Source organism: Panthera tigris, chromosome C1, assembly GCF_018350195.1.
Source record: "Panthera tigris isolate Pti1 chromosome C1, P.tigris_Pti1_mat1.1, whole genome shotgun sequence".
NCBI lineage: Eukaryota > Metazoa > Chordata > Mammalia > Carnivora > Felidae > Panthera > Panthera tigris.
Window position 1 is genome coordinate 131283225 of NC_056667.1, and position 27379 is coordinate 131310603.

General features: G+C 35.4%; 1 protein-coding gene across 1 annotated transcript in view; it reads right to left on the minus strand.

The window, feature by feature from the left end:
* Positions 1–27379, minus strand: part of LRP1B (LDL receptor related protein 1B) — a 1866249-nt gene that overhangs the window by 966898 nt on the left and 871972 nt on the right. Inside the window, exons 4-5 of the mRNA XM_042994392.1 lie at positions 19027–19146; positions 14619–14747 (exon numbers count right to left, since the gene is read on the minus strand). Of these exons, the coding sequence (XP_042850326.1) occupies positions 14619–14747; positions 19027–19146 (249 nt within the window). The remainder of the gene's footprint in view (positions 1–14618; positions 14748–19026; positions 19147–27379) is intronic.

The window sequence follows — 27379 nt, forward strand, 5'->3', positions numbered from 1 at the left end:
AGTCCAGATGTAGACGATAATTTCTTAACTGGCTACGAGTCAGTAAATTTACTTATGTAATAAACATTCTTTGGAGTAAGGCTAGAATATGAAAGAACACCAAGATTCCCCTTAGAAACTGAGATGAAAATGAATTACTGGTTAACACAGGTAATACTTACTTGATGTAACTGATAAATCTATTTGATTTTTTAGTTGCTTTTTGAGTAAATCAGGTGATTGTTTTAATGCAAAATATAGCAACTACTGATTTTATTACTTCTCATAAACAGAAAACCAATAAAGTCAGGTTCTTCATAATTTGACATGGTTTGATTTGATAATGGTGACTTTAAAAATTCAAATGATGTACTAGAGGAAGGATGCTTGTTAGTGTGATAATATTCACATGTCTCAGCTATTAACTATGGTTTCCCTCTTTATACAAATAAACATAGAGCGTATTTATGGGGGTGGGAGGAACCCAGTGAAACACAAAACCCATAAAAAAATCAGGGGCTAAGTGTATAAATCTTTTTTTTTTTTTTCTATCTCATGAAAGCTGGCATATGTAATCTGCCTCAACCTGTACTATGTCTGATCTCCAGTTGCATCATTACCTCAAGTTCCCACATGCCAATGGAAGAACATCATTATCTTGGGTAATGAGGATAAGTCTCGCCAGAATAAATGTGATCTTATCAAATGCCATCCTTAGAGTCAGTGGACAGTTCCCAAAGGAACAGTTGGAAAGCACATTTTAGATGACTTTAGTCATAGGAATACCTACATCAACACTTCATGTGAAGTAATAAAGACTAACTCTCCACATAGAAGAGACTGAAACATAAGAAAGCACTCAATGACTATACTTAGAGAACCAAGACTTAGATTGAATAAACCTTTCCAACAGGCTGTCAGTTGAGTCATGCTGGGGGAGCAAAAGTACCCTCATCTTCCTCACCATTCCCCATATGCGAACAGCATAAAAAATAGGTATTTTCTCTCCCAGTTATAAAGATGTGTATTTATGCTCTCTATGGCCAAAAGTTAGTTTTTTCCTATCATATATATTAACCAGTGCTAAAACTTTTGAAGACTGATTAGAAAACTGTGAATTAGAAGGAGAAACTTGAAAACATGGAGAAGATCATTTGACTAGATATCATAATAATGCCTATTTAAATGCCAGGCCACTGTAACTATACCCTTGCAAACATACCCTTATCCTCTCATAGCCAAGAGTATACTGAATGTGTATGTATATACTTATAATATGTTTTGACAGACAGTTGATGCTAAATGAATGTTCTCAGAGTGAATAAAACTTACAACTTATTTTTAAGGTTTCATTTAAACTTCTTCTTCTTCCATTCAATTCTAAGAATAATATATCAGTTATTTTCCTTTAAGATGATTAGAATTATGAATTCAGGTACTTACAAATAAATATAAACCTCATAAATACTTATGTTATAACAAATGTGTGTATATATATGGATATACACATATATAAATGTTTATCATTTGTTATATTAAGTTCTAATTTTCCTGTAATTGTGAGCAATTATCTCCACTAATAAAGTTCAGTAGGTACACCTTAATATATGTTGAGCCAAAGATAAAAACAACAAAAACAAAAAGATTCCTAGGTTCAACTCAATGAAAGGTTAAATAATGACTCACATGTGAAGTATATAAAATGAAGGGTCAGAGTAAGACTAAATGTGCAATCAAACAGAAAACTATCATCTATGCAGCCCAAAGAGTGGTTGTTAACCAATACAAACGTAAAATAATTGAAACAGGAATTTTTAAACTTTACTTTTAATACATCATATGCAAATTACATAAAGTCTCTAAAAATAAGAAAAATGGGATGCAGTTAGAAATGAGAACAATGTTGACAATTATAATAATAATCACACAACCTCTGTAGGAAGGTAAACCTATATGAAACAAAATGAAGAGCAATCTGTGTAAAGATACTAAATTACAAAAAAAAAAAATCATCTTGGGGCACCTGGGTGGCTCAGTTGGCTAAACGTCCAACCTTGGCTCAGGTCATAATCTCATGGTTCATGGGTTTGAGCCCCCATAGGGCTCTGCGCTCACAGCTCAGAGATGGAAGCCTGCTTCAGATTCTGTGTCTCCCTCTCTCTCTGCCCCTCCCCTGCTCATGCTCTGTCTTTGTCTCAAAAATAAAAAAAATAAAAACATTTAAAAAAAAGTATTAAAAATATCATCTAACAGTGGGCAATAAGATACAAATTGTTGAATGTGAAATCTTACTTATGAATATAAATATGAACTATCTAGTTTAAAAAATAAGAAAAAGAATTATTCAAATAATATTATAAATTATAGGTCAGACTCAAATAAGCCAAACTAAAAATATGAATGAAGTTAATATAAGTGGAAGAAAAAAAGATATGGTTGAAAATTTTTCTTTTCCTGTCAAAAACATATATGGCCAAATTTTTTTCTCTGGTTTCCTCAACTATTTTTTAATGGAAAAATTTATTTACTGAACTGAATAACATTTCTAATATCATGCCATATATTAAGCTATTGTATCATATTTTATAAAAAATAAAATAAAATATGACCCAAATGTGGAAACATCAAAGTGCTTTATAAACAGTACTGAGCTGATGGCCAACATGGTGGAGAAGTAGGGGGACTTCCTGCGTCTCCCAAACAAAGAAGGGCTGAAGCTAAAGGACTTTGAACCCCAAGAGTTTGGGAGGAAAAGAGACTGAGTCTACCAGGGAGAAAACGGAACAACTTGAGGGAGCATAGGTGAATGATTGCGAACTGGGGTAGGTAAAACCGGCTGCATAGACATGAAGGGGAGGGATTCCCCTTCTGCCAAGAGACAAAGGGAAGAGAAAGAGCGACTGGGGAAGCATAGGACTGTATCTGGACAAGAGAAAAAACTTGGGACCAGGATGGAGAGGGATCCCAACTTTAACTGCAGATTCCATCTTCAGACTGGGGACTGCTGCCCTGTTCACACACTTGGGGAGGTGGGGAGTCACCTTAGGGTTCAGTGGTAGGTCAGCAGTGCAGTCCTCAGCAGGAGAAACCGGTCCCTTCCCCTGAAGGGCTGAAGCACAGGACAAAACCAGCTGGAAGGTCATATCAGGAGGTGTTCCCCCAGTACCGGGGCGCTCAGAGTGGGAGTTTAATTCCCAGCCAAGCACCAGGGCAAAGGAGTCAACGGAGCAAGACAGACAGCCTCATCTATGCCTGCAGCACAGTGAGGACGGCTCCACAGGAGTGATTTGGGACACCGGGTCATGGAGAAGAGACTGGGGCATTGCCATGTTTCTCCCCACCACCACCAAAAACAGGGCCTCAGGGATGGTCTGCAGGGCCCACAGTGGAGGCAGGACCACCCTACACCAAACCACACCTCTCAGCTCTGGGTAACTACATATCTTCTGGAGGGAGATAGATGCTGTTGAACCAGAAGAACCCCTCCTCCTTACCATTGCTGCTGCATTGCCTAGATTAATTCTAGGACAATTCTTGACGTATAGATTTATCCCCCCCCCCCAATTTCTCCTTCTTATCTCTTCGCTCCTCTAGGCTGTTACTCTGGTTATTGGTTTGTTTAAACAGATATATTTAATCCATTCTCTTGATACATGTTCTACACCTTCTTTACATTCCTTTCTCTCTCTCCCGATTAAGCCTTTTAGTCTCTCTGCCTAGTCAATGTTTCTTTTTTCTTTTTCCCCACCCCTGTCATTTCTCTCTTTCTATATGCTCTTCCATCAGCACTGCCTCCACCCTGTTTTTTACCCGTAGCTGGTGTTTCTGTTTTTTTGCTTTTGGATTGTTTTTAGTTTTTTGTCTTTTGTTTTTCTTTGTTTGCTTTATTTGTTTCTGTGTTTGTGTATTTGTTTTCTGTTTGTCTCTATGTCTGTTTTCCTTTCCAGGGCTACTTCAAGGAACAAATCAAAGCACACCTGGGGGAGGGTCCAAAACATCACTACAAGTAGGGAAATAAAATAACCAAAGTTACAACAACAGAAAGCAAGTAACACTCTCCAAAAAACACCTCCTGAAGGGCCAGGCCACGGACATAGTATAACCCCCCTTTATTATAGCATTGCTCGCAGGTGCAGAGCACATAACAAGCTTTTAGAAGTCATAAGGGACAGAAAACTAGGCAAAATGATGAAACCAAAGAATTCTCCTCAAAAGAAATTCATGGAAGAAGTGACAGCTAAAGAATTGATCAAAAGAGATTTAAGCAACATAATTGGAAAAAAATTAGAATAATAGTCATAAAATTAATAGCTGGGCTTGAAAAAAGCATAGAAGACAGTAGAGAATCTATTGCTACAAAGATCAAGGTACTAAAAAATAGTCTGATGAATTACAAAATGCTATAAATGAGGTCCAAAAAAGAAAAAATGGATGCGGCCACAGCATGGATTAAAGAGGCAGAGGTGAGAATAGGTGAATTAGAAAATACAAATATGGAGAAAGAGAAAGCTGAGAAAAAGAGCGAGAAAAAAAATCCAGGATCACAAGGGGAGAATTAGAGGACAAAGTGATTCAATCAAATGGAACAATATCCATATCACAGGAATTCCAGAAGAAGAAGAGTGAGAGAGGGGCTGAAGGTATACTCGAACAAATCATAGTTGAGAACTTCCACAATTTGGGGAAGGAAACAGGCATTTAAATTCAAGAGGCACAGAGAACTCCCTTCAGACGTAACTTGAATCGATCATGTACATGACATATCAAAGTGAAACTGACAAAATACAAAGATAAAGAGAGAATTCTGAAAGTAGCTAGGGATAAACAGGCCTTAACATACAAAGGTAGACATATATAAGAATAGTAGCAGACCTATCTACTGAAACTTGGCAGGCCAGAAAGGAATGGCAGGAAATCTTCAATGTGATGAACAAGGAAATATGCAGCCAAGAATCCTTTATACAGCAAGCCTGTCATTCAGTATAGAGTGAGAGATAAAGGTTTTCTTAAACAAACAAAAAGTGAAGGAATTCATCACCACTAAACCAGCCCTACCAGAGATCCTAAGGGGGACTCTGTGAGTGAAATGTTGCAAGGACCACAAAGTACCAGAGATATCACTACAAGCATGAAACCTACAGATACCACAATGACTCTAAACCCCTATCTTTCAATAATAACACTGAATGTAAATGGACTAAATGCTCCAACCAAAAGACATAGGGTATCAGAATGGCTAAAAAAAAAAAAAAAACAAGACCCATCTACAAGAGACTCATTTTAGACCTGAGGACACCTTCAGATTGAAAGTGAGGGGCTAGAGAAGTATCTATCATGCTACTTGAAGTCAAAAGTAAGCTGGAGTAGCCATACTTATATCAGACAAACGAGACTTTAAATTAAAGGCTGTAACAAGAGATGAAGAAGGGCATTATATAATAATTTCAGGGTCTATCCATCAGGAAGAGATAACAATTATACATGTCTATACACCGAATTTCATGGCACCCAAATATACAGAACAATTAAACACAAACATAAACAATCTTATTGATGAGAATGTGGTAACTGCAGGGTACTTTAATATTCCACTTACAACAATGGAAAGATCATCTAGAGAGAGAATGAATAAAGAAACAATAACTCCTATTCACAAATAGTTCCTGTTTGAAAGATGGGTCTGTAAAAAAGCCACATTTAATTTGTTCCCTAAAAAGAATATACTGTCTTAGTATTTGCATGTTTATGTATTCATTTAACAATTTTTTTTTTTTGAACACAGCCAGCTGACGTCAGGTACTGCTCTAGATGCTAGGGACAAAGCAGTTAACAAAAGTATAAAACTCCTGTTTTCATAGAGCTTACATTTTAGTGAAGAAAGCAGACAATAAGCAAACAAATAATATTTCATATTGTTTGGCAGTGATAAATTCTGTGAAGAAATGTAAAGCATTAGTAGTAATTGGGATGCAAGATGCTCCTTAAATACAATAGTTCAATTCATTATATATCTAAAAGTTTGAAACAAAGGGTTTGAGAGATAGAATGGTGTCAAGGATGATTCCAATGTTTTGCCTTGGACAACTGGGTGAATGAGTAGGGGCTGATGTTTACCACTGTCAGGGAGAGAATCAAGACTGTGCGACACAAACAAAGTGATATTTCTATTATATTTCCAATGGAGATATTGAATTGGATTTTAATATCCAAGTGAGTTTGGTGTTGAACAGAGAAGCCAGGTCTGATGATGCAAACTTACCAATCTCAGTCTCTAGATGTTTTATAAAACCATCGAAGATGTGTTTTTAAAGTCATGATACAAGATGAGAGCACTTAGGAAATCAATAGAGATGTCCAAAGAGAACTGAACACTGATCATGCCAAAATAATGAGGATAATGTAGCAAAGAAAAGAGAGAGAGAGAGAGAGAGAGAGAGAGAGAGAGAGAGAGAGAGAGAGAATTCCCAGTAAGCTAAATGGAAAACTCTAAAATGTACTGTTTTAAAAAGGAAAAGTATTCAAAAAGGAGACAACGATTAGTTGTGTGGTAAGCCCTATAACTAAGTAATTAGGCAACTGGAGGTCACTGGTACTCCTGACAGTAGAAGTTTAAGTGATTCATAAGAATATAAGACCGATAGGGGCGCCTGGGTGGCTCTTTTGATTGGGCGTCCAACTTCAGCTCAGGTTATGTTCTCACAATCTGTAGTTCGAGCCCAGTATGAGGCTCTGTGCTGAAAGTTCAGAGCCTGGAGCATGCTTCTGATTCTGTGTCTCCCTCTCTCTGGGCCTCCCCCGATAATGCGCTATCTCACTCTCTCTCTCTAGAAATAAACAAACATTCAAAAAAAAATTTTTTTTAAATATAAGACTGATTTAAGTGGGCTCAAGACAGAAGGGGAGAAAGTAAATAAAGGGAAAAAAAACACATTCTGTGAGTTTTTCTATAAAGAGAGAAGAAAAATGGAGTGGTAGCTGAAGAGGAATGTAGGTTCAAAGAAAGCTGTTTACTATCATCTTTACAACAAGCTTATATGCTGATGGGATGATCCAGCAGAAGTGAAAATAGAAAACAATTATATGAGACTAATTCTTGAGTAGGAGAGAGAATTTGGGATTGGTCCACAATTGCAGAGATAGGCCTTAGGTACTAGCACAGTGTGTTCGTTCATTCAAACAAGAGGATGGTGAAGTGATTAGTTCTAGATACAGATAGATTGGTACATTTAATAAACTTCAGGGCGAGAAAGTTCTCTTCTGATTGCTTCTATTTTCTCAAGTAAATATGACACAAAATCATCATGTTAGAATAAGGAGACATACAAAAATTCATTATCTAGGGGCGGAAAAGGAAAAGGTCATTTAATCTATTTCACTGTTTTCTGACCAGGCTGCCAAAGGACATAAACATACAACCTATACTTAAGATTGCAATTTTTTACTTTGTTATTAAAAAGACAGATTAGTTCTAGGTAGGTACTCAACAGTGATTATATACCAAACTTCTAGGTACTTTACCAGATATATTCTTGGCAATTTGATGGTATGTTGTTCGACACTTCTAAAGACTATTAAAATATAATTTATCTAACAATTTTACACATGTAACCTGTCATGGAAAACACAGATGGAGGCTCCGTGAGTCCTAGTGTTACCAAGAAATGCTCACATACATTTAAAACTGTAATCCATACGATGCATTTTCTTTTCTCAGGACTAACATGACTCTAAGCAGCTTGACTTGGAAGAATATGCAGACTACCAGTCATCAAAGTCAAGGGCAAGTATGTTCTCTAGAGGGAGGAGTACAGGAGAGGTACTCTCTAACTATGGTTATTTCTTTGTTGATTGCTATTGATACAGGGGATGCCTTGAGCATTTCAATAGTTGTATACTTCTACTTCTCCCAAAGTAATAGAGAAGTTATATACATATGTATATCCTTGCCTTACTTTCTAATTGAATAACTCATAATTTCTATGAATTAAAATGTGCTTCATTTGTTTTTAATTTTCATTATATGTCCAACTTAAGACAAAAAAAGGAGTGCATTTGATCTATGATAATTGTAGTGCATGATATGATCTATCACATGTCCCAAATTGAGAATTTAATTAATAGTTCAAAAGCTATTCTACAAAAAATTAAATATAGAAATATAGATAGAAATTTACATCTAGATGTTACCTCACTTGTAAAAATAAAGTTTATCAATTCTCAAATTTAGAGTAGAGCCCATAAATGTGGCCATCTGATTCTTCATAACCATACAAAGAAGTCCTTAGCTAGCTTGCAATTATGATGTTAACTAGTAAAGCAAGTGAAAACATGCTTTTCTTTTTTTCCTACATATGGTATTTTCTTACACTCTGGATAAATCAAAGGTGTCATGACACATAAGACACCGTGGTTATGTTCTCTAAGATGTCAAGAAAGAGGCAACACTGTGAAAATGATGTCCTCTTAGAAAAAAAAAAAAAATCAAAACAAAACAGAAAAAACACACATAGAATATTCATGAGAAGTTTAATACCTCAACACAGCATACTCATTAATAGGGTTTGTGTGGGGGAAAAAAAGTGTGATATTTAATTTGGGTAATGGAAATTCTATCTGAAACCATTGCTCTGGTCTGTCATGGAATGTGATTTCCAACTAAGAGCCAGAAAAGAAGTAGGCTATGAATAGTCCAGGAAATAGAGAAATATGTTGATTGGTCAGGCTAGGTTTTCAAAGGCAGCCTGTGAAACTCTAGCATTTCTCTAGGACGGAGCTTTAGGCAATACCACACGATTGCAGGCAGAGTGGCTTGGTCTACAGTTATATCTGCATAGTCAGCACACTAGGATTATATGTCAGTCTGAAGAGGGCTTGGGCTAGAGGGCACATTTGTGGACATTATGCATATTTTCGCCAATCACTTCAACGTCACTACTACAGAAAAGGTAGCATGAGCCCTGATTAACAGGATAAAACTGGGAAAATACCCCACTTTTTTTGTTTTCATCTTTTCCAGCCTTTTGGCATTCCTTTTACTAATCCTCAAAATCCCAGTCCCCTATTCTGCTTCCTGGATGTTCACAAAATTGCTTAAAGCATCCAAAAAAAAAAAAAAAAAAAAAAACTACCAAGCACATACTCTGAATTAGGCACTGACTTACTTCTCTGCCACTTACTATTTACCATAGTATACATAATTTCTTCCATGTATATGTGACTGAGTAAACAACAGCGAATTTGGGTACTTATGCTGGTTATGGTCCACTAGGCTCACTCCTAGCTCAGAGTCTCATATACCATCATGTCATCAAATGCCATTCTCAGTTACCCCACAATAAAATGACAACTTGTACAGGAACTAGATCTTTGGACTAACTAAAAATAGCAAAACCTATGGATAGTGAATCTTCAGATGTCAAGACATAATCACATATCATTCTGAGGGAAGCCATTCTTATCCAGATGGCATAGTGAAATAGATCTGACCTACTTAGTCTCATAAATTATCAAAGTTACTAAGACTTAATATGTCACCCTCCCTAAGAATACTCACATTTTAATATAGAGTGCTTTAAAAAAAAAACAAAGAGAACAAGGCAATTACATTGTAATAACTGAATTCCAAGCATTTCAAGTGGCTGATGAGGCTATGACACTATAAACAAGGTACTCTTCCTTTGCTATACTGCCACTTGCCTATTCTCCACACAAGCTGAACCAGCACCTGCAGAAAATGTTGAATGATCCCTCTACCTTCTAAAGGAAAAATTTAAACTATACATTAGATAACAGAATTGCAGGTAGACATAGGAGTTATAGGACATTATATTTTGTTTTATTTCTCTTTCTTTTTAAGAATTGCAGCAAAGAAAACAGTGAGTGGTATGAAAACATTCCCTAGCATTGTCTAAGGTTGTGATTCTGTGGATTATATAGGAATTATGATTTGTGTTTCTTACACCTAAGAGTTCCATTGCCTAAATGGTCTCCCCACTGTCCCAATCAGTGAATAGCATAGTATAAACTGTAATAGAATCCTAAAGTTATTTAATGGACTCTCTTGACTCACTACTCTAGTTCACTACATGGCAAAGAGGTACACTCTCTCTCTCATGGTGCCAATTATTACAGTGTCTCTACACTGATGATACAATTATTCAGTGCTCTTTATTCTGGGACTGCTTTAGTGCAATCAGTAGGGTCCTACTGGTACTGTAGAACTGTAAACTGGGTTAAGTGCCTGTCTTCAGCAAATGGTCAGGAGACTGAAAAGTACAGTCTAATGAGCCTGACTTTATCAGGAGTAAACCTGGCAACAGTTCATAAGTTAAACACCCTTGGCTATTACTTTCATTTTTACAGGTTCTGCAGGAGCCCACTTTTAGCCTTAGGTGCCCACATTTAAGGGTTACTTCTACATTAAAATTTGTCTAAATCATTTAAAAGAAAGTAAATTAAAAAAAAAAAAAAACTTTTCATTTTCAGATTTGACAACTCTAGAACTCTAATCTCAAAAAAAAAGTATACAGTGAGCTTAAATGGATATGTATAGATATTTTAATGATTATGTTTAAAACATTTTTAAAAAAACATTTTAACATTTATTTTTGAAAGACAGAGCACAAGCAGGGGAGGGGCAGAGAGAAAGGGAGACAATCTGAAGCAGGCTCCAGGTTCTGAGCTGTTAGCACAGAGCTGGACACGAAGCTCAAACTCATGAACTGTGAGGTCATGACCTAAGCCAAAGTCGAATGTTTAACCAACTGAGCCACCCAGGTGCCCCTAAAACATTTTTTCAAATGACAAGTCCTTATGTTGAATTAAAAATTTACTAGCTTTTGGGTCACCTGAGTGACTCAGTCAGTTGAGCATGGGACTCTTGATTTCGGCTCAGGCCAATGATCTCATGGCTTGTGAGTCCAAGGCCTGCATTGGGCTTTGTGCTAAAGCACAGAGCCTGCTTAGGATTCATATTCTCTCTCAATCTCTCTCTCTCTCCCTCTCTTTCTCTCTCTCTCTCTCTCTCAAAGTAAATAAACTTAAAAATTGGTTTTAAAAATTACTAGCTTTTAATGTGTGTCGCATTCCAATGTTATGAACATTCCATTATGACATTCATATTCCAGTATGTCTCCCACTACATAGTACTATAACTATTATATAAAATTATTGTTTAATGTACATTATAAAATTTCTTCCATTTGGAAATTATTCATTTTGATATCAAATGGATAGTTGGACTAGATTACCTTTGAGTTCCTTCCAACCTTGAAATTATTGATTCTACATTTCAGGAATCAGGTCAATCTTACCACGCATAGAAAAGAATTTGTCTCTGTTGCATGAATTAACAGGAATGAAAAGGACTCTTGCCTAACATTAATTTCTTCCCCCATCTACCAAAAAGTCTAAAATCTCCTACCCCTTATTAGTTATTTATTAAAGGTGCTCTTAAGGCTTGTGAATTTTACTTGGATTGAGACACTACATTACAAAGGTGGGATAATCAATTAATAGTAATTAGGTAAATTAATCTAAGTTAATTGTCATATTGAAAATAAGACCCCACAGGCACATTTTGGGATGAATAGCTGAGGAATGACCATGTTGTTATTCTGTGCTGAAAGCTGTAAGCAGCTTCCTAGCCAATTGAATCTGCCTCTCTCTGCCTTCACAGAAAAGGCTATTCTTTCAAGAACTTTTTAGTTTTCCCATCTATCATTTAGCAAGCCTTTTGCAGAACCTCCCCTTGGATCTAGTTTTAATTTCCCATTGTATCCCTTGGGCTTGATATTTCTTTCTCCCTTTCTCTATTTCTTTCGTCTATAAATCTTTTACACACATCCACTGTTCTGGACCAGCCCATTCTAACCTCCCATAGTTTCTCATGCTCCCATATTCTAAGATGTCTGGAACTCTGGCTTGTAGAAAAAATTAGGTTTTAGAGTCCAGTAGGGTAGGATTGTAAAGGAAGAAAAAAGAGGGGCCAATCTAAGGAGCCAGGTAAAGGGAATAAGGAATAGCAAAGCCTTAAAACAAATGTGGTTTAATTCAAAACATTTTCCTAGCACTCATCAGTCATGGCAACACTACAGTATAACATTGCCACAATAATGTAAGGCTGATGCGTTAACTAACATTTTACGTATAACTGAAGCCAAAAGTATCCTCTGGTTCATTTGTTATCAATTTGAGAAAACCAAAGCAAAAGTGATTGCTTTCCTTTAGAATTTGTACAAATACATTGGTTCAAACATCCATGTGACCTTTAGAACTAGTCAATATATGGTATAGACTTGTATCATTTACGATATTACTAGCAACTCATTTTTCTAAAACTATAAACCCCAGGAACATTCTCATAAAAACTGTATCTTTCAAACTCTGTAGGCTAATATTGTCATCAAGCCAACCACCAAGAGGTGAAGGCTTTTATATGTTCCATTATCAATTCTAGATTCATCAAATCTCCTTTATTCAGCATTATATTATCATGTACGATCCCTCTCTGGTTACATTGTTATTGGCAGATACCTTCTCCACACAAAGAAAGGAAGTGCCTCTTTGTATAGGGTTTATTACATTACACCCTCCCTGTAAAGCCACAGCAATATTGTGTGGATCAATAGAAACCGTAAAGAACAAGCCTTCTACTTCTTCAGCCCATCAATATTTTAAGTCAGAACACTCAGCGGTGGGAAAAAAGAATATGCGACCTGATTTAATTTTTCTCAAGGATTGCCCCCCAAAATAAATGTGGCCTCATAAACCAAGTCAATAATTCAAAGAAGTAAACTAAGAAGTAAAAGAGTTTCTGTCTAATTTGGTATACAAATGTCTTGTAAATAATTTAACACACTGTCTCAGGGAAATGGTTGAAAGTATAGCATGAGGTTATGTTGTAGAGGGAGACAGCTGGGGCTGTTTGCAAAGCAAATCCAATGCTTTGCTCAATCTATCTTCAAAAAAGGGAATGCTATTCCATGCTTCATTTTATAATTGCTAATAAAAGGGGGTAAAGGGGCACTCATTAATTCATCAAAACATCATAATTTGAAAACCCATAAAATGAAACCAGATTTGAGAAAACTTAGAAGCTAAATGGAATAGCATGTACAATATTTCCTTGTATTATTCTTAATTCAGCCCACAAAATATTAGCATTATCCTATTGTTACTAACATATCTCGAGGCTATTTCATTAGCAAATCATCTACACTTACTGAGTGTTTACAATAGACTGAATACTGTGCTGAAACAATAGGCTTCTCCCCACCCCCCTCCCCCACCAGGGACAAGGTAATAGGAAGGCAGTTTTGAAACAAGAATTCCAAATACTTAAGAGTGTAGCATTCATGGGGCTCCTGGGTGGCTCGGTTGGTTGAGCGGCTGACTTGAGCTCAGGTCATGATCTTGCAGTCTGTGAGTTGGAGCCCTATGTGGGGATCTGAGACAACAGCTCAGACCTTAAGCCTGCTTTGGATTCTATGTCTCCCTCTCTCTCTGTCCCTCCCCACTCATCCTCTGTCTCTGTCGCTCTCTTTCTCAAAACTAAATAAATATTAAAAAAATTTTTTAAAAAAGAGTGGAGCATTCATCTTAGTAATTTTAACCAGAAAGAAAAGTTCATTCCTTCTTTTTTTTTTTCTTTGCTTTATCCTTTGCTTCCTTCCTTCTTCCCACAAATATTCACTGAGTACCTATGTGTTCCAGGCTAGATCACAATTCAGTAAATAACAAAAAACAAAACTCACAAGTTCCATACTCTCATAACACTTCCATTATTCTGAAGAAATCATGATAAGCAAATGCATAATTGGGTTCATTTCAAATGGTAGTGGTATAAAAAAAATAAAAATGAAAAATCATAGTGATTGAGGAAGAATACATAAATAAATAAATATGGGAAACAAGATAGTGATGGAGAGGGTACATACTGTTAAGCAGAATGGGCAGCAAAGGCATTCTGAATTTAGCCATTTTAGCTAAGCTTTGAATGGTAAGAATGTGCATATCATAGGGAAAAGCATTGCAGGCAAATAAAACATTAAGTGGAAAGACCTCAAGGCAAGAGCAATGCTGTTGAAGAACAACAACAACAACAACAACAAAAACATTATAGCTGGTGTGTGATGAAAGGAGAGAGTAGCACTAAGTGAGACTGGAAAGGTAAATGTTGCCAGACCATTAGGTTCTTACATGTCTTGTGAGAAGTTTGGATTATATTAAGATGAGTGAAAGTAATGGAAGATTTTAAGATGGAGAATGAAGTGATTTGGTTTCTATTTTAGCAGATCACTTTATTATGCTGAGTATGAATTTTGGTGAGAAAGCATGAGCTCAAAGAAACCAGTTGAGAATCTATTTCCTAGTCTAGGAGAGAGATGGATGATTAACATCAATTCATTTCTTTTCAACAGGTTTTGTCAAAAATTAGAAACTTCCTATTAATGGAAGGAGTTCTGCAATGACCAGTGACAACTGAAATAACTACTCTGGATTTTTAAGTATGGATCAGGGAATTAAAATGAAGGGGAAAAAATTGATTTCTTTCAAGTCCATATTACTCTAGTACATTTCTAACAAAAAGGAACTGAAAAAAGGAAATAAATTATAGAAGGACAAAAACCATAACGTACCGTTTTTGGCTTTGCAAGATCTGTTGTCTGGCTGCATTATGTAGCCCTCCACGCAACTGCAAGCATAGGATCCGTATGTATTTATGCAGGTCTGGCTGCATGCACCATAAATAGCACATTCATCTTGATCTACAAGGAAAATGGGCATCATTTGTAAGCAGATTTATTGTTGGGCATTTTGTTTCTCCTGAAAGAAATTTTCTTTTTCAAATTTTGGAAGGAGATTATTATTTTAGAAAGGAAGAGCCAAGTCCAATAAGTCTTTTCAAAACCACACTAACTGAAAGTCAAAATTCAATATTGCTTTAATAGTTACAGTGATGCAAGATCAAACTTAATACCTAATAGTTTATTTTAAAAGATAATTTATTGGCATTTCTCATGGGCAGGATAGAAGTCCCTATATCCTTTTCAAAGACAAAAATGCATTCCAAAGAATATTTACTGAATCGATCTAGTGTTCATGACAGACTTTTTTACTATTGTAACAAAGAAATTAGTCTAGTAACATGGTTTTAAATGAACAGATTAAGAGTTCTGAGCCAAACTATGCAAACCACCCTCACTAAATGAAAAAGAGGAAACTATTAAACAGTGTTTAAAAGAAAAAAAATCATCTTAAATTTTATTTTAATATCTAGGGTCCTCTTTCTATTCTTTATATTCTTCCTCTCCCTATAAGCCTTCTTCCTGCATCTTGTTCAAATCTCTATAAACAGCAAGTACTTAATGATTCTTAACCAACCAGGAAAATAAAATAAAAAAAAAAAATTGCGTCAGCTAATAACTCTGACAAATGTACATTCAGCCTGTCCTGTGTACATGTATGATACTAATCCCTGAAGAAACAAAAAAAAATTTTTTTTTGATGCAACATGGTTCCTACCTCTAAGTGAAACAAGTCTAATGAAATATAATTTCGATTCTATGCATTTCCTTATAATAGAGGCACAGTCTGGTTATGATAGAAACACAGGGATGTGAACTGGCTTGGAATTAGAGGTAGAATATTAAGTGAAGGCTGCATATTGAGTTTAAAGGATGATGTGGACTTTCTCAGATTAAGTAAGATGGGATAAGATGGAAAGTGGCACTCCAGTTAAAACAGCATATGGGGATTTCAAAGGAGCATAAGGGGTCAAGTGGAATAAGGGCAGATAAGGAGAAGTGGTAAGAAATGGCACGGAGTAAGTAGTTTTGGGGTCAGATAATGAAGTTATTTCTATGCTAAAGGGTTGTACATTACACACAGGAATTGGGAAAGCATTATTAGAGCTATCTAATCAACTTTATATTTTAAAACTAAATAAACATATATAAAACTGGATTGGTGAATGTAGGGAAGAGATCCTGAAAAATTAGCTATGTGCTAATTTCACACAAGAAATTGTATTTCGATGCCATTATATTTCGAACAAACTGGTGGGGGGATGGAGGAAAGGGAATGGACTGAAATGTTTAAGAAACACAACAGACTACATGTGAAGACTGGACAGATGGAAATGAGTGGTGGTACACTAAAATTAGTGGTATGATAAAAATATGTATTTATTCCTGATCCTCAGTGTCTGGCACAGAGTTCCTAAAATCTTTATAATTTTCTGAGCAATAGCAGTGTCTTTTGTTATTTAGGAGTCCCTTCAGAATACACCTTAGTCTATGCCAATGAGGTGACTCAGGGTGGGACCACCAGATAATGCCAGGATGGCATCACCAGAAAGATCAAACACATGATTAAAGGGTGGGAACTCTCAGCCAACCCTTGGAACACCGAACTAAGAAAAGAGTTTACTAAGGAAAAGCAAAAATATTCCTGAGTAGCTAAAGGGCCATTTAAATTGGGAAACTGCATTTGCATGTCATTAATTTGCACTTTTCTGAGATTTCTTTGGCTTCATATAACAGATTGCATTCATGGACAGTTTGTTTGAAGTAAGTTGCTTTGGGGATAAAAAAAAAATAGTATTTGAAGCTAAGTTTCCACTGATAATAAAAAAAATTAAACATTCTATTTGGTAAAATCCAGCCCCTAGTGGCAGAAATGATTCTTATCAATTTTAAGATTTTTCAACCTTAATTTTATTGGTTCCTATTTTAGTTTTTCTGACATGATTGTGCTATCCAGGATAGCAATATGATTAATCATTTTTTTGTTGTTGTTCTTCTTAACCAGAATGCACTGCTATAACATCCATGTAACTTCACAAAATTGGCTGCAAAGGAATAGGCATGTCATTACTTATAATGCTGCTTTCTTTCTCCCTTTAAGGACAGAAATTACCCTGGAAAAAGGCTTCAGGAAGGCATAAATGATGCTCAGATATGGCCATCCAGGAGTGCAGAGAAAGTAAAAAGAGTTCCTCTTTCATTGGTGACCTTCCATACTGATTGATGCGTAAGTCCTCACTAACATTCAAAAGAAGATATTGATTATGGTTTTTTTTATGGATTTAATTAGGAGATTGGGGAGAAACAGATCCATGCAAAAGCAGCTGAAAATCCTGACTACTACAGGACTCAGATGTAGCAAAAGAGTAAGGATGCTTTATAGGTATATTAGCCTACCCTGTGTGAATTTAAAGAGCTGTTTTGAACTGGAAATTGCATGCATGTATGCATTCACGCAAAAGTACTATTCATATATGGCTGACATTAATGATTATACAGTGTCTAATGTTGCCAGATCTGTTTTTTTTTTTTTCACAAAGTCTGAGATTTTGTGTGTAATCTTCTGATTTTTAAATTTTGGTTTAAAAATGGTGAGTCAAATAAACATGGACTATTTGGTCTACCTATAGTCAGATTAAATAGCCTCTGTGTGTGACAAATATTTAATAATAAATGTTTCTGTAATATTTGTATTATACAGAAAATAAACAGACAACAAATGAAAAATTCAAGCCCAGATGTACATTAAAAAGCAATGAGCCTTTTCAAGGCAAGAATAAGTAGGCTCTGTAAACCCGAGTTTTAGTCCCAAGTCTATTACTAAGAAGATGTGTAGGACTTAAATAAGTCACTTAATTTCTCAGGGTCTCACTTTTCTCACTTCTGTCATTAGAAATTTGAACAATATTCTCTCTGAGGACTATTTCAACTTTAAGATTCTGTTACTAGGGGCAAGTGATAATTTTAAAGCAAAGGTTTAATGTAATCGGCAAAGCACCACTTTCTTTACAAAATAGTTTGTTTATTAGTGGCTCTGGCAATGCAGATATTGTTTGATCATATATATAGATTCTACATTTTATATTTTCTATATATAGATTCTAAATACTATATAAAATAATGTATTACTTATATTGTGAATATATCAGATTTATATGTATATATTAACCTATAAATAATGGAAATGAATAGAATCGAGAAGTAACCTAGAATTGTTTGGTATGGCAGAGGGGAGTCATTTCAGAGAGTAATCATGTGCTATAGAACATTCACAAAAGCAAGAATTAAGACATTAAAAACACACATAAATATTTTTATGTTCATCATTATTGCTATTGGTAAAATGCCAAATGCCAGAATCACTAATCCAAAAAAGTAAAAATTGTAAAGAATGTTACATGACATCATTAACCTACCTCAGTTAGTAACAAATGTCTACTTCCCTGCAGCTATATAACTAGCGGAAAACATTTAGGAAGTTAAAACCATTTGTGGCTCAGTCAGTTAAGTGTCCGACTTCAGCTCAGGTCATGATCTCACAGTTTGTGAGTTCAAGTCCCACATTGGGCTCTATGCTGACAGCTCGGAGCCTTAAGCCTGATTCACATTCTGTGTGTCTCTCTCTGTTCCTCCTGCACTTGCACTCTGTCTCGCTTTCAAAAATAAAGATTAAAAAAAAAATTAGGGGCGCCTGGGTGGCGCAGTCGGTTAAGCGTCCGACTTCAACCAGGTCACGATCTCGCGGTCCGTGAGTTCGAGCCCCGCGTCAGGCTCTGGGCTGATGGCTCGGAGCCTGGAGCCTGTTTCCGATTCTGTGTCTCCCTCTCTCTCTGCCCCTCCCCCGTTCATGCTCTGTCTCTCTCTGTCCCAAAAATAAATAAAACATGTTAAAAAAAAAAAAAAAAAAAAAAAATTAAAAAAAAAAACATTAAATCCAATGTTTGCACGGTTAACCCAAAACCACTTCCTATTGTTGACATTTCCCATGTTTGACATTATTGCAATATGAATTGAAAATTGATTGGTAAAAAATGCATATTTGTTATGTTTGTGTATATGGTTTATGGGGCAGTATCATATTTTAAATCAAAGGAAACAAAAATAACATAAACAGTGTGTGAAGTATATGGTAAGTGCTCTAAGATACTTTATTAAATTTCTATCAACTAAGCCTTTGTAAAAAAAAAAAAAGAAAGAAAAAAGAAAAAGAAACAGTAATAAAGTCATGTATCATACTTACCTCTACAGCTTCTCCCATCTTCTTTCACTTCAAACCCATCCTCACAGTAACATCTTGTACTATTTCTGACCACTGCACATTTATACTGACAATTCAACTGCTGGCAATTGGGTAATAGTTCTGTGAAAGAAAATCGAAGACACTATGTCAATACAACTGTGCACACATGTGTACTGTTTTAAATTTAAATATTGTTAATATTTACTCTGTGCATGACCAAGATAATATAGTTCTCATTGGTCTCCTTAAAAATTTCTGTGGTTGGTTGAGAAAACAAACAATACCTATTCCCTCTAAAATATGTTGGCTTGTATTTGTCTGAAGTATTGTTAACAAAATTTTAGATTTGTTTGGTCGTTTACTTTTTAGCTTATTATGGATGTTCAAAGTCACAAATCTTTTCAAATTCTGATAAATTAAATTATTTCAAGAGGAAAAATGTCAACCCAGTGGTTGATTTCAACATTTATGCATTTCTTATCTGACACACTAATTGATTTTCTATCTTTTAAGGGCTTGTTTTGATTTACAATCCATGTGTAACCTTCATAGCAATCAATGTGAATATATTCCATTTCAATAATTTATCTTTCATTGGTGGCAAAATATAAGACAAATACTGGACATAATATATTTCATTATATCTGAACTCTTTCAGAGCAAATACATCATTGAAGCGAAAGTTAGCAAAACCTCAGAGTAAATTAGAATTCAATATGATAAATGTATGAAACAGAGATGAAGTGACAGAAGCATATTCATTGCACAAATACTTTCTAACAGGAATAAGATTTGCTAAACTAGAAAAATATATGGATAAAATGTGTAACTGATTTTGCTGTCTGAAAATATAAGTATTAATGAATTGCAACAATCTCTTTTTTCCCCTAGGGAGAAAAATAAGTGTTTTGAAGATTAAAGTTAAAGGATTCAAAATATGTTGATATTTGCTGCAAGGTTAGCTGGTGCTTCAGAAAAAAATATATATATATATAAATTACAGTTAAAAATATATGAATGCTCCAATGTAGAAAAGAACAGCTAGAACATTCAAAATTGAAATTTTGCAATTTACTACCTATATAATTATTTTCTTAGCCCAAATATTTTTCAGCTCTTTCATGTGATTATTTCATGCATCTTCCCTTCTTAGAATCCCAAATTTTCTTCCTACTGGTCAGTCACATATTATGGTCTTGCTTCTTAATTTTCACAGATGACTAAAGAAATCAAAGAGATTTTCTACAAGTTTATGCTTCACATTTATCCACATTTACCCAAATCCACATTTACCCTTAATCAAAGCCCAACTCCCTCCAATCCTTGTGCACAAATCCTGTCCCCTCTCACCTATTCGAGGATATGGCTTCACCTATTCTCTGCTTCCTCTCATAATCATTTGTTAACAGTTGATATTAGATCACCCCGGAGCCCATCTCTTTCTGACAATTAAAATATTTTTGGAACACAGTCATGCCCATTTGTTTACATATTGTCTATGGCTGCTATTACACTACAAAGGAATAGGTGACTATTTCCTAAGAGACCTAAGACCCACAAAGCCTAAACGATTTACTAGAGGGACTTACAGTTTTCAGATCCCCGACTAGCTCGTTCTCAGCATCAAACATGCTCTTATTTTTCCTCAACTTAAAAACAAAAAACCTTGACCTCACTTCCCCTACTAGTCAACTTTGCCTAATTTCCCTGTTCCTCTTTATAACAATAATTAAAAAAATAATCCATACTCACTGCCTCTCTCTTCTCCTGTTTCTATATTAAACCCACTCCATCGAGGTCTCACCTCCACTACTCCATAGAAACTGGTTAGATAAATGTCTCTGATAACCTTGATGTTGATAAGTACAATGGCCGTTTTCAGTCCTCATCTTACTTGACATCTCAGCAGCATTTGGCAGTTAACTACTAACGGATACACATTCATCATGTTGCTTCCATAGCTTCACAGTCTTGATGTTACTCCTATTTCACACCCCCCTTTGAAGGCTTCTTTCCATTCTAGTGAACCACTTAGGCTGAAGTGCCCAGGGCAGAAACCTTGATCTTTGTCTCTTACTGATCCAATTGCTACTAGTGAACTCATCAAGTACCATGGCTTCCCCTCTCCCTGCAACAGAACCACAGTACCATAACTTGAAAGCTACTTGTGCTCTCTTCAACTTCTAATTTTCACTGCTTCGATCACAATCAATAATTTATTAGATTTCGTTCTTGAAATAGCTGGAACAATTTCTATTTCCTTGATACATATTCAACCAATATATAGATGAACATCTGATTTCTAGGCTTGGATTTTGGGTCATTGTTAATTATATGCTAATAAAATGTTAATATTCATGTGCTGTACAAAGACCAGTAATTGCATGTGTAAAAATACATTAATAAAAATATAGAACAAATGGTTCTTTGGAAATTATGGCATTTTTGCTTTGCATATGGTAGTTATTTACATTATCGTTTCCTTTACTAGTATCTATAACTACAATTTATAAACCTAACATATACCAAGTTCCTTAAATATGCAATCTCTTTGAAATCCTGTAACAGTTAAACTTGTAGATATTAACCGAAGATTGTGCAGCAAATATATGAGAGAGCTACCATGTAATGTCACCCTGCATACAGAGCCTAAGTTTTCAGTATTGCCTCTAATTCCCAATGTATAATATAGAGATGGTTGGAAACGTGGTATACATATATTTTTATTTGTTTTTCATTCTAGGCTTAGTACTGTGCTATTGATAAAGTGTTTGAAAATTTTTATGGGACGAATGAATCAATAAAATAGCTTAATTCTAGGATGAGGATTAACACTCTCAGGTGTCATTTCTAGTCCATTAAATTAAACTAGGTCCTAAAGATAGTTCATTTACATCTTCAAATTAGGTAATAGACTTGTCAAATCTTGTTTGATTATGGTGGAATCAGTCCAAAATTGCCCTGAATATATATGCTACTTTAGATAACATTGATTGAGCACCTAGTCAATGCTAAGCACTCTGCCAGGGTTCCACACATACAAAATTGCTTTTGACAAATTAAGGAATTACAACATGAGTGTTAAAGTGGGTAGGGTTAGGTGGGAAGGACGACAATGTAAGCAACAGTATAATTTAAAGCAGAAAAATACATATGCTAAATAAGAATACAAGTGACGTGAGCTGGAAACAGAAGGAATCCTCCAGAGACTGGAAATGAGCACAGACAATATGGAAACTAGTTGTGAAAAAAGTTTAATTTAAGCTGAAATTTAAAAGATAAGAAGAGTTCAGTAGACAAAATTTATGAAAGTGCATTCAAGATAAAGCAGACAACATGATAAAATAAATTAAAAGACACGAAAGCCTACAAGAAATAAGTACAATGATAAATAACTGTGTGTGGCTAAATGGTAGTGTTTGATGTGGTAGGAAATGGGGCTGGAATTATTGTTTTGGGCTCGATCAGAGTGGATTAATTTTTAGCTTAAGTCGACTTTTCTGTTTTGATAATGAGGGTCACAGTGAGTTATTGAGGACAGAAGTGTTTGATGGTACCTAATACCAGGGAGAAAGATGAGTGAAAGACCAAGAAAGAAGAAAAGCTATCTATAAGACTAAACATAGCAAAGACAGAAATTAGGACTATGAAGATTTAGATGAATGGATGGCCAAATACTTGGTGAAAGCACAATGACAGGAAGTTAACAGTACCAATAAAATGAATTAAGAATAACAAAAAGGCTAGAAGTTTGGGGGAAAATACTAAATTTGCCTTTGACTACTTAGTTTCAAATGTTGATAAGATAATGGCCAAGAGAAAGTTGAGAATTTGAGTCTAACTAAGAAAGGAAGTCTGGACTGGAGATAGCTTTGGAAGTTACAAAGGAAAAGTAGGTAATTAAAGCCCAAAACAGAATAGAATCATCCTCTATAAAGAATATTTATACTACAAATAAACGTAGAAAACTTTTTTTTAAGTTTATTTATTTATTTTTAGAAAGAGAGAGTGTGTGAGAGAGAGAGAGGGAGAGAGAGAGAGCACATACACAGGGGAGGGGCAGAAAGGGAGAGAGAGAGAGAATCACAAGCAGGTTTCCTGTTGTCAGCACAGAGCCTGACCTGTAGTCGATCCCACGAAACATGACATCATGACCTAAGCCAAATCCAAGAGTCTGAGGTTCAGCTGACTGAACTACCCAGGAGCCCCAACCCACAGAACTTTTATATGTGAAAGGCAAGCAGAAGAAGAGTTCTCAACAAAGAAAATTGAGAAAAAAATATCAAATATATAGATGGAGAAGTTGAAGAGCTTCACAAAATCTAAGGAGAAAGAACACTTCATGGAAGTAAGCAGAGGAATAAAGGTTAAAACCTTTGACAAATATTATTGGAAGAAGCCTAAAAAATGCATTGGTTTTTTTAATAGGATCAATTAAGACCTTTAAAAAAGGTTTCAGTGGAACAGAGAGGATAGAGGAAGTGTAGTAAGGGGTTGGGACAGAAAGAGGAAATAGGAAAGGTTTCTTACAGAAAAGAATTAACTATATTATGAGTAAACAGAATAAAGGTATAGATTTGACCTAATTTATTTAGTCTCTAAGGCGAGTATGTTAACTCAGTACTTTAAGTGCTTTATTTTTTCCACTTAATTTCACTACCCAATTCCTTGTTTTCCCTTTCAATTATAACTACAAAATCCACAGACCATTGGTTTCATATTTCTGCTCTCACCAATCTTGAAATATCTGGAGTATACCTGCTGAAAATAGTTACCAATTTGGGGGTAGTGATGTGGAAAACTGAGGAAAATGAGAGAAAATGGAGGAAATGGATATGAAAAACTGGACCTCACACATGGTTTTCTATGTTGGGCGGGGGGGGGGGGTGTCTAGTGGTTGAAAACAGCCAAAGAGATGAGAGGGAAATTCAGCTTTTGATTAATCAAATTTATCCTCTATTAGAATTTGTGTATGTGTGGAGAGATTGAAAGTATGATATCAAGCAAAATGGTAAAACGGATTATTCTAATAGATCATGAAGAATTATGAAGAACTAACAACATGAAAAACTAAATTTTAAAATTTGGCTTAACTCTGGAAAAGCAATACCAATTACTATAACATTATCTATTTGAGCTGCTTACCATTTATGCTTAATTACATGCAACACTATAATGCTTACAAAGATAATTAAAAGTACATCAGACTAATTTTGTTAGAAAGCTTATCTGGGTAGAACAGAAATTTTGTACTGGAATTATCAGTCTTCACAGAGTGCTTTACATTCTGAAACACGGTCATATGTTCATGTAACATTCTCATTGGTTTGGATCTTAGACTGAAGTAGGAAGACCACTACCATCTAAAGAGATGAAATAAACAAGTCAGAATACAGATATGTAATATGGTTTTTGATCTGTATTTCTCAGCATTATCATAAAAATGTCTTTTTAATGGAAATAGAGAAGCTATTATTTCAAGAATCAAATATAATTCGACTGATGAAGACTCTCCCAACAAAGACCCACTACATTCTGTGATATTTAAGGAATCTTTTTATGTTTTTTTCCAAGTTGTATACGAGATTATCAAAATGTGACTACATCCTCTCTATCAAATGCAAGTGAACAGCTAAGAAGAAATGGGTAACTTTGAGGCACTAAGCTTTTCAAGCCATCCTTTAACTTAGAAACAGATTTCTGGATTTGTGTTACTACTAAATAGTAACAGGATTCTAGAAGGATAGAAATTCATTTCATACTATATCTTGTATCTCTTTTACCACTTTGTTTCATTTTTCTGAGTGGTACAAGACATCATTAAGGTCTTAAGCACTGGAGCCAGGGTACTTAGGTTCCAACCCCAGATTTGCTAATTTTAGGCTATAAGCATGGCAAAAAAAAAAAAATAGCTAATATTCACCAATGTTATTTTCTCTTCCTGAGAAAATGAAAAGATTACTTTTTTCCGAGTTGACATGCATTAGGTTGGAGCCATAAATCTGGCTCTGGATAATATAGTATATGCAATATTAGTGTGTGCCACTTCCTGACCTGGGCTCTGAAGCATTCTGATGATGAACTTTCTCTTTACTTGTCAGCCTTCTGGATTCAGAGAGGTCAACAGAAGATTCCAAGGACCTTGGGATGGCACTGGTCTAAACTGGAGGGAGCCTGAAAGAGCAAGCATCCATATCCCCTGATGACCCAAATGGATGGTGATGTGAGTGAAAGTGTCTGTCTGTTGCATTCAATCCCTGAGGTACCAGGGTTTTTAAAGAATACTATGGTGATGGGCACATGATTTAAGCTCTCTATGCTTATTTTTCCTTATGTCTAAAATTGGGATAATACGGGGCACCTGGGTGGCTCAGTTGGTAAGGCATCCGACTTTGGTTCAGGTCATCATCAGACAATTCATGGGTTCAAACCCTGCATTTGGCTCTGCACTGACAGCTCAGAACCTGGATCCTGCTCTAGTTTCTGTATCCCCCTCTATTTCTGCCCCTGCCCGGCTTGTGGGCATTCTCATTCTCTCTCTCTCTCTCTCTCTCTCTCTCTCCCTCTCCCTTTCCCTCTCCCTCCCTCTCCCTCCCTCTCCCTCTCTCTCAAAAATAAATAAATAAAATTAAAAATAAAATAAAATAAAATGCGGATAATAATAGAAACTACCTCATAGCGATGTTGGGAGACTTAAATGAGGTATATCATGCAAATTTCTTAAAATATTTCCTAGCACATATAATTCTTTGCATCTATTATTACTTTTTACAATCATGTTACAATTTTGGTTTAATCATCTGTTCAGTACAAGAAAATATCTACTGTCAGTATTCTTGAAATAATTTACATAATCTCCAAGCAATTGGGAGATACGTTTCTTTTCTCTTTCGCTCCTTACTTTTGGGTGTTCCAGTTTTATTCCCAAATAAGTTGGTGCATCTTTTGACACTTTTTGGCAGAGATCTTATGTTTTGATAAATTCTCCTGAAATCTTTACCTGAATGAAAAATCCCCAACAGGGAAATACTAAACCACAGGAAATGAAGATTTTTCTGTACTGGCTAACTAGTTTCTATAAAATATGACTATTACTCTCTGAAGCAATGTACATCCACATTTAATTTGCTATATAAGCACAGACCAATTGATAAATCGGCTAAGAAATTTTTACCTAATACTATGGTAGTCTGCCTAAGCTTAGGGATTGTTAACAGCATTGGGATTTAAAACACATTTCCACAAATGTATACAGGTTTATGATTTAGGAAACATACACAGATACATTTTGCTAACCTGCCACAGAGTAAAAACAGGACAGTAGAGAAGGTTGATTTGAAGTTGACCAGATTCCAACCATTACAAGTTATTACTGTTAGGAGGTATCTCCCCTCATTAGTTTATATAAATATTTCTAAGCCAGAGAACCACTGTCTTATATGTGTAGCCATGACTTATCCAAGCTGCAGTCAATAGCATTATGCTGGCTGCCTTTATGACCTATAATTGAACAATTCACATTGATCACAATTCACATCGATGTATTGGACTTAGTGGTACAGTGAGAACACAACTGCACTGTTTTATTCACGGGCTCCTAGGTTATATGTTTCTCCCGGAGAGGAAATTAGAACTTTTATCAACTCTTTGGAAATACCAAAAAATATAGGCACTTTCTCAAAACTTAGGCTAAGACAATATTTTATAAAATGGGATAGTGTTTAATTCTCAATTTTAGTAATCAAATCACTCTTTGAATTTGGCTTATAAAAATGCCTTTTAAGCAACAACTATAATCACAGTAATTAGGAAAAAATATCATTTTCTTATGTAGCACATTAAAAAAGTATTTCACTCTGTTTTTATACTTGGAGATTGAAAAAGCTGATGCAGCTACTTACCATGCCAGCCAGTCCCTCTTGTCAGCAGGACATAAGCTTGACATATTTAGAATGGCGATAATTTGTGTCATATCATTCATTCTCTCACCCCTGTTTCCTTGGCCTAGTAAAATGCAGTGTGAGCTGGCTTGCTGAGATTAGGCTGCTGCTTATGACTACTAATGTGATTTCTTCAGAATTCTTTGCTTAGTACTAAACTACAGTGCTAGCTTCAAATTTTCAGTGTGTTCTCATATATAAAGATACAACATTAAGACAATTTTTAGTTATTGTTTTTGGCTCCATTTTTGTTATTATGGTATAAATTTACATACAGTAAAGTTCATTCCTTTTATGTACAGTTCTGTGAGTTTTAAAAAAAGGCATATAGTTGTATGACCAATACCTCCATCAAGATAGAGAACAGGATCATTATCCCCAAATATTTTCCTCTGCCCTTCTATAGTCAACTC